Raw genomic sequence first — 12,059 nt, forward strand, 5'->3', positions numbered from 1 at the left:
AAAAGTGAAAATAACAATAAACATCACAAAATAGTTGTCATGTTTATTAAAAATGCATTTTTTGCAATTTTTCAAATTTTCCCATAGAGAAAAATCAAGTTTAATAACATTTTCAAGCTATTAAACAAGCATTATCTTTCGTTGAGTTCGTTTTGACATTTCAGTCATAGTATAATATATTCAACGAACTTATACTGAAAACGATTGAACGAGACGATAGTGATAAAGTTAATTTAAGCAAATTATTGACGATATCGTTAATGATAATCGTTTTGACGACTATCGTTTCGGAAATTACGGAATGACTCCCCAGGAGATTTCCATGTCCCCTTGTGGATATTAAGATGCGTGAACTGCGTACTAGCTACCAGAACGTCTCACCCCCAGCGAAATCGACCAGCCTGAATCCGTTATCGGAGATTACACATTTGGAAAACCATCACGAATTTTATTGAAAAAATTCTACTTTATAAATTTAGATTGCCTCAAAAATCCTTACATACCTACATATGTTTTTTCGAATTTGAAAAATTGATATCTCAAAAACCTGACGTGATGTATAAATTTTGAAGTAAAATTTGAATTGTGGCCACTTAAACAAATAGAAAATGTGCACTTTTAACGCTATAAGGAAATCTTGTCCGACCAGTGTATTGAAGTTATGATTGATTGAAAAAAGTGTCTGATTGTACATTAGAATAAATTGCCTGTAAAATAAGATATTATCGATAATTCTATAAAGAAGATTGAAGACTCAAGTCTCTTAGCTGTCCATTACATTTGTACCGCGTCCTACAAACTTGTAGTTTTATGTGAAAGGCTCCAAGGTATTAATGTTTTATTTTCTTTATACGACAAAGTCATTCATCTCTAGCTTATTAATTCCTCGTGTAAATCAGGTCTTCAATCAAACAATAGTTTGAGAACCTCTGGAAGAAAACCAAACATATTTGTTCAAATATTCTAGACACAAACCACAAAACTATTTCTAAACAATTAACTGGTCTCTTTCTCGCAGCAATTCAAAACAACAACACGAAAATAAGAGCTACCGAAGAAGAAGAAGAAAAACCCAAACATCGAATTCGAATCGAACTCGCAAAAATGGCGATAAATGTCAAAAGACGACAGAAGTGAACAAGTTGTGTATGTTATCGGCTCTGTTTAATACAGTTGCGGGCATAACACTAATTTTATTTGTAATTCATTATTTTTATTATATAATTAATGCAATAACTGCCGGTGACGGTGACGCTGAAGACAACGGTGATAATAACAAAATGCAAACCGACGATGCTAAGTTTATTAAAAAGTGAGTTTATTTGAAAAAAAATGAATTAAAATGAAAATGAAAATAATCCTTCCTTCATGTAAATCGTGAGAGTGCATTTTATGGAAAAATAGAAAATCGAAAATTCCCCCAGTGTTTGTGTATAAGCAAAGAAAATTCTATCGATTTTTCTTTGTATCTTCTACTCGAAGTTTATTCTTTTTTTCTGTTTTATTTTTGTTTTTTAAATTTTATTTAAAAATAAGTTGAAAAAATAAATAAAGTGTAGTGTGATGTCAAAAATTAAATTTAAACAAAAAAGTATTCTTTGTTCTTTTATGTTTTAACTAAAAGGCGCTGGAAAGGTGGATCAATTGAACCACATCCAACCGATAAGGCGTTGATTGTCAACTACCAGCTGGAAGCAACTGTATTTGGAGAACCCAATAATCCCATGATCGAGGAGAAGAAGGTAAGTGAATTCAATACAAAACAGAAACAGAAACAGCCCATCTGTTCCCAAATCAAAAAAGTGTCAAGTCTCTATATTGATTTTTCTATGCAAAGACATAGAAAACAATAGACTCACTCATCAAAAGGGCGGATCTGGGGTTGATTTGGAGGATTTCGAATGAAGCATAGATTTGGACAAACAATAGCAACCACCAAAGTCATCCCAACTAAAACTAAACACTTTTTCTCTCTACATACCAACCTACCTATCTAAAATTTCCTTCAATAAGAATATGTGATGGGTCTGGCATGGTCTGGCTATATGGTATGGTATCGTTGGTTGGGTTGCCATTTATTTTTGTTGCCATGACTCACAGACGAGGGAGGTGGTTGTTGCAATCCATTGCAGGGGTTGGGTTTGTTTTTTTGTTTTGTGCTTTTTAGCGCGGCGTGTCTGGGAATGAGAATGACAATAGCCCGACTAAGCGGAGCCCGACAGAGTCACTGTTCCTTTCAGTAGTAATTGAATAAAGCAAAGAAGGGTGGAGAGGGAATAGGGATTAAGAAAATAGTAAGATTGAAATCAAATTTAATAGAGCAAGCTGTTAACTAGAGATATTGAAAAGATACTCATACTATTTGCTGTCCAAGAAATACCTCATTGTTAATTTTTGTTTTGCGAAAAAAGTAAAATAAATAAAATTGTTGGGATGTACCTAGACGACGTTAGGGAGTTGTGTTAAAGTTTTAAGCTATATGAAATGTTAGAAAAGTTAGTATTTATGTATGTATGCATGTATGTACATAGTCACTAAACTAATAATAATTCTTCTAGTAATTAATATCTGATACGGTATTTATTTTGATAAGATGCACAACTTAAGACCGAATATTCTTTCAATTGGAGTCTTGAAGAAAGTGCGTATACGCCTGAGGGTATCATTGAAGAAAAAACTGATTAAGTTAACTTAATAAGGACACAAATTATCGAAAATGCCTCTTAAATTTTTTCCAATTTTTGAGGGTGTTAGTGATATCTGACGATGCTAACTTTTTCCTTAAGATGTTAAGAAAGAAATATCAATAACAATATCCAAATAAAACTACGAGTATTGTTTTCAACCACTTGTAAAAGAAGAATTTTCTTTTGAGTGAACTGAATAGGTACAACGACAATTCAATCGTTATTTATGAGTGTTTTCAAATTCCATTTTTGAATTTAAATTTTAAGACCAATGAGTAGATCTACATGTACATATTAGCAGTGTTTCAAAAGTTAAAACCGTCAAGTTCGGAAAACAATATCATTCAAATTAGCGTTTTGTGAGTATGTGATACTTTTGATGTCATTTGTAATTATTAACTTTCCATTATTGTAAATTGAAAATGTTCACACTGTTTCTCAACGTTTCAAAGTCCCTAGAATCTAAATCAAAGATTTTAAAAAAATTGTCTGCGAGTGAATGTGCAAGTACGTCCGTATGTCCAGGATACCATTTTTGTCGTCGCTATTACAAGAACCAGTAAAGATATTGACTTAAAATAAATTTTGTTATACAGTTAATAAAGCAGAGAGACGTAGAAAGGACTTTCAAACAAAATTAGTGGGTGTGTTTTTTAATATAGCAATTTAAAACCGGCTTGATTAGACACCAAGACGTGCAGACGTGCAGCAGATGGTAAAATTGGTTTTTATTCTTACTCAGAAAATAAAGTTTTGTACAGATAAAACATAAATGAAGATTTAAAAAACTGGAAACACAGCTCCTTGAAGGCGAGCAATTTTAAAGTGTGCACCTGATTCTTATGATTCTGGGCCAAAAATAAAACCACAAATTGGCGTAAACGCAAGACTCACGAATTAAAATTAAGAAAAAACCGCTACTTGAAAAACAATAAAAAGTTATTCTCATAGACTTTTTCAAAACTCAAATAACCTGGAAAACTAATGGTATCACGTGTTTGTTTTTCTGACGATAAAAATATGTGATTTCCATGGCCTTGGCCCTTGATAGACTAACCTTTTATTTGAGATAATAAAAAGTAGTTAAAAGCCTCATCACTTCTGTGAAGGAGGTTTTGCTATATTTTAAGGTGTAAGTTATAATAAAACAGTTAAGGATAAAATTAAGCAATTTCAGACGACAAAAGGGACTCGAAAGTTAGGTAAGTTTCTAGTATCTGATTTGCCAGCTGCCAAAAATTTACCTTCCAATTAAGGCAACTTTAATGGAAAGCTGACTGGAAAGTTAGTCAAGAAAAATCTCCCTAACTATCAAATCAAGTCTACTTCTAACAAAATGACAGTTGATAATGTTTTTTCATTCAACTGAAAGCTGAGCTTTATTACTCTATGATTTATTTATTTTCTGCACAACTTTATTTAATGCTTTTTGTAAAAGGGTTCACATGTCAATTTGGAAAAGAAATAACTAATATTTGTTTACAATGCAAAATACAAATCGTGGTGGACTTGTAGCTTGCCTGAGGAGTGTTTTGAAGACAGTAATTTGTGTACTATCAACTTAAAGTAGAGCTTTACGAAGTAAAGTTCTGAATTTTAAATTCCTGACGCTTGAAAAACTAGCTAGTTGAGTTGGTCAAAATGTACGGTCAAAGAATGAGGATGACTGCAAATAAAGCCCCTTATGTTGGCTGAACAGACCCATTGTGACATCAAACATCACTGCAGCTAGTTATAAGTTAGTTCCCACAGTTAATGATAGAAAGAAAAAGAATCCTCAATTTCCGCAATTAAGTTAGCGTTTAGTGAAATATCGTCGAAATAAATCAAAAGGCAGTAGGATTCATACCGAAACTAATTTACGAAAAGATCAAAAGTAAAGGTGCCCACTATCAAACAATTTTATTTCTTGGACCTACATATTTAGTTGGCTGAATTTTTTTTTTAATTTTTCATATAAGAAAACTTTGCAAATGGGCGCAAGAAAAACTTGTGGTTGTTTTTGGATAATTCTTTGGCTAACATCTTAAAAGAGTAGTTAGCACCAACAAATGGTGGAATCCTCATCAATATTTTGAAAAATGTGAAACATATTTTTAAAAATGAGGTAAAATTTTGGTAAAACAAAAGAATTTCTTATTTTTGCTATAAAATCGCTAATTGTTGATTTATTTTCTTGATCGATTTATAAACTTTATCAAGTAAACCGAAAGTTTTTCAGAAATTAAAAACAATAATTTATTTTATATACGTTATATTTTTATTATTATCAGCAAAAGCCTTATCAATCAACAATATATGAGAAGGTAGAATGTATAATCTCATTTGAAAAAATAAGAATAATACCAAAGATACAAAGTAATAATACCATAATAAACAATTTTTGAAGTTATTGAAGTGAATATCATTTACCTAAAAAAATATCAACAAAGAAATCAATAGAAGAAGTAGTGACCTTGAAAATATAAATGAAGTTTATCTTTCAAAATGCAAAATAGAAGATACAATATGTCTTTCATATAAAATACACAAAAGAGAATGTTGGATTGTTTTTGTTAGTTTGTTTTAACTAAAGCTTACAAGTTAATTTAATATAAGATTGTTTAAACAATTTAATTCTCCGTGAAAATTCAAAGAAGCTATGTTTTCATTTTACTGAAGATTAAGAAAATTAAACTATGTACATATATGTACATATATATTTGAGTATAGATTCCAGTGAGTAATAATAATTATTTTTTAAGTACAAACGGTGAAGTTATTCTTCTATTTTCAAGCTTAGCTTAGCTTTCTTCTGAGACCTGACTAAGAATGTGATGTAAATTGTTAGAATGGCTTCAAAAATATAAAACTTTCTTGGAAAATAATTTTTTAAATTCTAAATTAAAGCTTCATAAAATAAGTTCATTACAAAATTTTGATAGATATTCTTGATTCTGCGTTTACAATTTTGATATTTACATATTTATAACTTCTGAATAAATGTTAAAGACAGTTAAATCAAAATATTTTACGTAATTTTATTGAATTCCAGTGACTTCAGGCAAAAATTAAAAATATTGGCTCAAACCTATTGTTAAGGGTTTAACAATTTACTATTTATTAGTTTTAAAACGAGCATCCAAACATTAATATTAATTAGAATTTCAAACTGTACACTCTTTTCACAAGAATAGTTCTAAAGATGCCATATATAACAAATTGTAAAAAGTTAAAGAAGCTATTCCGTCATTTTAACTTCACCTAATTGTTAAGAAATAGTAAGACATTAAAATCGTAAACCTTACTTTAAACGATTTTAATGACTTCGCTGATAAAAAATTTATACTATTGCCTTCAAACTAATTTTACCTTACACAGAATATTATTTTTTAAATCTAACAACTTTGTATAAAAAAACCAACCAATGTTGCTCACTTAGTTAATTTTTTTTAGGAAAATTAAAGTAATAACTTTTTCCACCAAATACGAAATTTTACAAAAACAATAAAAAACTGACAAAAAATAGTTTTCGAATCAAATGAAGATATTGAGTTAAGAAACAAATCTAAGGGTGTCAAACAACGTGGTCTTGGTGGACAATTGACTTCGCCAAGACGTTAAACTACACGACCAGGAAATTTCTCATGCAACAAAGCTATAACTAGTCGTTTCTTAGGTAGGTAGGTAGAAATAGCGATCTCAAGGCAACCTAGCCTGAGATCCAATTAGCGCTGTAGTGCGCCGTTTTGATACCAAAAACTCGTTTGACCTTTGATTGAAAGGGATAGATTGATAGAGAAGCTTTATAGCGATTATGTTAGAGCCATTTTGTCGCATTGAGAAAAAAGATTAGGTCATCGAGTTCTTGAAAGAATGCTTTTCCAAAGCATTTCATTCTGGTGTTTGCCAAAGCAGGACATGTATTATGGTTTCACTTTCTCTTTGGTCACTACAGCTACGGCAAAAGGTGTTGTAAGAGATACCCGGTAGAAACCGCAACAATCTTGGCTATGTCTTGCCTTGGCCTGCATAGAAGATCGTTTGTACGGGTTTTGTTATAGGTGGGCCATATCTTCCTAGATATAATGCAGTTGGGTAAATTGCTCCACCTTCGGTTTGATTCAGTTTGGTAGATAGAAAAGATTTTACTCTTCATAGCACCAAGAGGAATGTTAACAAGTTAACATGCAAGTGAGCTATGAAGGGCCGATCCTTGCCTGGCTAGCTCGTCAGCCCGTTCATTTCCCACGATACCACTATGGCCCGGAACCCAGATCAGGGAGACACCGAGATTAATATTCAGGTTCGCAAGCTCATCGTGACATTGCTGGACCAATTTAGATGAGGATATGGCCGAGTTAATGGCTTTGACTGCTGCCTGACTGTCTGTTTGGGTTTGGTTCAAGTATCTTACATGCCTCCCTTATTACCAGCAGTTCAGCCTGAAAAACGCTAACAAAGTCAGGAAGCCTAAAGGATTTGGCTACATTTAGGGACTCAGAAAAGATCCCAGAACCAACTCCGCACTCCATCTTTCAGCCCTCAGTAAAGATGGTTGTGTCGAAACCTATCGACACGATGTCATCCTCCCAATCTTCTCTAGATGGGAAAATAACCTTAAAATCCTTACTAAGGTTCAAAGTAGGAATGCAGTAGTCAGTGTCTACCGAGAAAATATCTGAGGGAATCAATTTCGTAGTGTTGCTGTTACCATATAAGGTTTTAACAACCAGCTATTTGATTCCTTCAGCCTAATAGCGCTGCAGGAAACTATGTATTTAATAAAAAGGTCGATTGGTAGAAGATCCAAAATGACGTTTAAGGCGTCCGTTGGGCAAGTACGCATGGCCCCTGTGGTGCCCACGCCATCTGTTCTCTGAACCTTCTTTAGCTTATTAATGTTATAGGCTTTGCTAAGAGCAGGCCACCACACACACAATCGAATCATATGTTAAAATTGGGCGTACTACGGCTGTGTACGTCCATAAAATCATCTTCGACTGAAGTCCCCACTTTTTGCCGACAGTTTTGCTGCAGGCGTAGAAGGCAACACAGGCCTTCTTAACCCGTACTTCAATATTAAGTTTCCAGTTTAGTTTAGGGTCGAGTATAACTCCCAAATATTTTGCACTGGAAGACAATGATAGGATTTGACCGTTGAGTCGAGGTAGCGTGCAGGGCGGTACTTTAGTTTTGGTGGTAAGGAGCAACAGTTCAGTTTTCTTTTGGTTAACTCCTAGTCCACAACTCATGGCCCAGTTGCTAACTTTCTTCAAAGCTGACTCCGTGATTTCACTAATCACAGAGGTGTACTTTCCTGACACCAATAGCACCAAATCATCCGCGTACGTAACGTGAATGCCAAACATTTAACAATAAAATTATGATACTGTAAATTACAGCTGAATTTTACATTGGGACAGGTTCAGACAACATAAAGGACTTCATTTGTAGTCAACTTAATTCTTTGAACGTACATTTTGACCAAGGCAACTTGTTTGTTTTTTAAATTTCAAATTTAGAACTTTACTTCACAAACCTCTTCTTTAAGTTCATAGTACAAAAACTACCAAAAACATTTCATACAAGTTACAAGTTAATCACGATTCGTATTTTGGTTTGTAAAGAAATATTACTTATTTCTTTTCCAAATTGACAAGGAACCTTTTTACAGAAAATAAATAAATCGTAGAGTACTAAAGTTCAGCTTTCAGTTGAATGAACAAAATTATCAACTGTCATTTTGGCAGAAGTAGACTTGATTTTATAGTTAGGGTGATTTTTCTTGACTAACTTTCCAGTCAACTTTCCATTAAAGTTGCCTTGATTGAAAGGTAATTTTTTAGCAATCAGATACAAGAAACTTGTCTTACTTACCAACTTGAATCCACAAAATGAAAAACCCTTAATAAAATCCGCCTTTAGATTGTTCAATATTGGGTTGAGTTCAATATTCCGGTTTTTATATGAACGTTTATTAAAATCCCTCTTTTCATATTTCCTGCTTTTTGTAATCCCGCTTTTTGTAATTCTGGTTCTTCTAAGCCCGTCTTTACTATCCCGATTTTCAAATCAAAATTAATTGTTAAATTTTCAAAAACGCTTGATTTTTTAAAATCAACACAACTAGTCTTGATTGCAAAATTAAAATTATAAAAATAATGTTTATTTATAAAAATGGGAATTTTTCTAAATCAATTTTCTTGTAACCTTTAACAAATATAAGATATCCAAAAATAATAATATAAAGTAAAGTAGTTTTCTTCTAAAACAAAACAAAAACCAATCTCAAATCAATTAACAAAGTATACTGTTTTGAAGAATACTGTGTTCATAATTATTTTAGTTGAACTAAAACAACCGAGATTTCGATACGCTTCTTAATTTAACTTTCAAGCCTTTGACTCCAATTATAGTAGTAGTAGTAGTAATTTTATTTACAAATAATTAATTAATACATACAATTTTACAACAATAATGCATGGCTATTCGCCGTCTGCCCGATTGACAACTTTGTTCGATTAGTACTTTATTAAAAATTTTCATTTATAATTCTATTCCTATACTTTAATGCTATTTTACAATATTTGTATAATAAGGGAACATCAACTTCATTAAGATAATATGTTATACGTTCTTCTGATAAGATGTCACTACCAAAGACATGTCTTCTTGTTTCTCGTAGAACAGGACATCTACCCATAAAATGAAAAATGTTTTCTCTTTCACCCATATTGCATAATTCGCACAGTAAAGGCAGGTCTTCGCGATGAGGTACGTAATTTAGATTGAGAAGTTCTCCTCTTAGTCTAAATATCAAAGATATATGCTCCGTTGGTAAATCATCTCGGAAGTAGTTCCTTTGGTTGAGGTTGTAGTTCAGCTTGCTATATGACATTCTATAGATGGATTCTTCTAAATTTATATTTACTAAATTTATATTTGCTTCTTCCGCTAGCTCCAACCAATCTCTAAACCAACCTGATTTACTTCGTATTGTGTGAAGTGCTGCTTTTTTTGGGCATCTGACATCTCAAGGACATTTAATAAATAGAGGAGAGATACCCGTTTCCAGCATGAGCATGTAGTTTGGAGAGTTTGGTGGTAGTCGAAATATCCTTTTGATATAAAAACGAAGCAGTTTTTCAACAGATTCATACTTACTACCCAAAACCTGGGATGCATACATTAAAGTTGATTCCGCTTTACTTTATGTTTCAAAATACTTTATATTTACTGCTATGAGCTACATTTTTATTACTAAAAACATTTTTCCACGCAATATTTATTGTAGTTTTGACTTATTGTAGTTTCTCGGTTAGATGTTTTTCCATACTGTTATTCTTGGTCATAGTGATCCCTAAATAATTGTATTCCTTGACTACTTCTATTCTTTCATAGTTGAATGACCACTGTTCTTGTCCACTTGCTCTACCTCCACCTTTGCGAAAAACCACCACCTTCGACTTCTCTAGATTAACAACTAGTCTCCAAGTTGTGCAATACACACCAAGTTCATTTATCATAAGTTGTAGTGACTCTGGTGTATTAGCAAACAACACTAAATCATCTGCGAAAAGGAGAGCCTTGATGAGAGTCCCAGCATATTCTTCTCCTCCCGGCAAACAATCGGTGATATCGTCAATAAAAAGTGCAAATAAACTTGGACTTAAAATGCAACCTTGCCTTACACCTGTCTTCGTTCGCCATCCCACACTGTTGCTTTTGTTTCTAGATACAGGTTCTGCAGTACATGTCCGAATTTGTATGTCATTTCCAATCTGTACATCTTGTACATCAGTGTATTACGGTCTATCGTGTCGAAAGCTGCTTTGAAGTCGACAAAAAAGGCATACACCTTCTTATTTCTGTCCAAAAAGAAGTCAGCGACACTTCGAAGTACAAAAATGTTGTCAACAGTAGAATACCCTTGTCTGAAACCTGCTTGAAATTCTTTCAACAGTTTGTATGAATCAATCCACAATCTAAGTCTACTATGCAAAACTGAAGTGAATATTTTGTAGGATGCATTCAAGAAGGAAATCGCTCTATAATTTGCAGGGTCTAGTGTATTGCCTTTTTTGTGGATGGGAAAAATAAGTGCTTCCTTGAATTCTTCCGGTATAACTCCAGTATCCATGATTATATTATACATGTCCGTTAATCGGTTTATCAACATGTCCGATTCATATTTATAGAATTTGGAAGGTATTCTATCTGCTCCAGCTGCCTTGCCGTCCTTGAGACTTTTTAGGGCTGTACAAACCTCATCCTTCTCGATTGCTGATTCCAATATTTCATTGCCATAGGCTGGTTGAGCAAATTGCACAATATCATTAGTGGTAGGCAAATGATTGAGCAGTTCATTAAAATGTACTCTTAACGTCTCACAATTTTGGTGTCTATTGATGACATGTACCTTTCCGTTTATTATTTGAGCTTTTTGCCAAAATGATAAGCTTTTCGCTTCGTTTTCATAGTGAGTTACTTTCGTCTCTTTACACAACGATTTGAATTTCCGATTCAGTTGAAGGTATTTCTGTTTAGAAGATTCAAAGTTATCTCGCCTATAGTTATCAAGCCAAATATATGTTGTTTTCCTTGCCAACATACACTCAGTATCAAACCATGGCTGTTTAAATATTCCTCTTCTGTCATAGTTATTCTGCATTTTTAATGCAATCTTCGATGGTGTTCAAATTTATGTTTTCATTTGTCGCCAGATACAAATCTAAACGATTTCTGTAAGTATTTGATGTTGACTGTTTCCAATGTAGCTTTGGCATCAATTTTAGGCTCACGCTTTCCTCATTTCCAGTTCCTCCACTGTTATAGTGTATGACAATTGGCATGTGATCTGAAAACGGTACTTGCTCCACCTCAAAATCAGTAATAACTGAGTTCCACCTCTCTCCATAGTCAATTACAGAACTTCCTTGTTTTCCAACAAAAGTATGTTCTCCAAGTGGATCTCCATCATTTGTTCCATTGAGAATTCAGAATCCAAAAGAGTTACAAAGATCAAGTATTTGATTTCCTTTATTATTTTTTTTCTTGTCCTTGGATTGTCTCACTATATCTCTTCTTTCGTTTTCATCACCTTCTGTTGTACCCACTCGTCCATTCAGATCTCCTACTATCAGCAAATTTGAGGAGCTTGTTCCACACATAATAAATTCTTTCACCTTGTCGAAATCTGAGTCCCAATTGCTGCAGTTGATATAGCAGGGTATGATACTAAAAGTTTCTCCATCTTATCTTATATCTACAAAGATTGTATCGTTAAAAGTCTTAAACAAGTAATTGTAACTCTTCAATTGTTTCTTTACTCCGAATATGCAACCTCCACTTGCTCTCCCTCTAGTATGACTCCAATTGTTATTTAGTTTA

At 33.1% G+C, this 12,059-nt stretch overlaps 1 protein-coding gene across 1 annotated transcript in view; it reads left to right on the top strand.

Moving 5' to 3' along the window:
• The first annotated feature begins 1,122 nt into the window (after nucleotides 1-1,122).
• Nucleotides 1,123-12,059, top strand: part of LOC129945813 (kinesin-associated protein 3) — a 59,695-nt gene continuing 48,758 nt past the window's right edge. The window contains exons 1-2 of the mRNA XM_056055741.1: nucleotides 1,123-1,312; nucleotides 1,625-1,742. Coding sequence (XP_055911716.1) covers nucleotides 1,149-1,312; nucleotides 1,625-1,742 — 282 coding nt within the window. The 5' untranslated portion in view covers nucleotides 1,123-1,148. The remainder of the gene's footprint in view (nucleotides 1,313-1,624; nucleotides 1,743-12,059) is intronic.

This window comes from Eupeodes corollae, chromosome 2 (assembly GCF_945859685.1).
Source record: "Eupeodes corollae chromosome 2, idEupCoro1.1, whole genome shotgun sequence".
Lineage (NCBI taxonomy): Eukaryota > Metazoa > Arthropoda > Insecta > Diptera > Syrphidae > Eupeodes > Eupeodes corollae.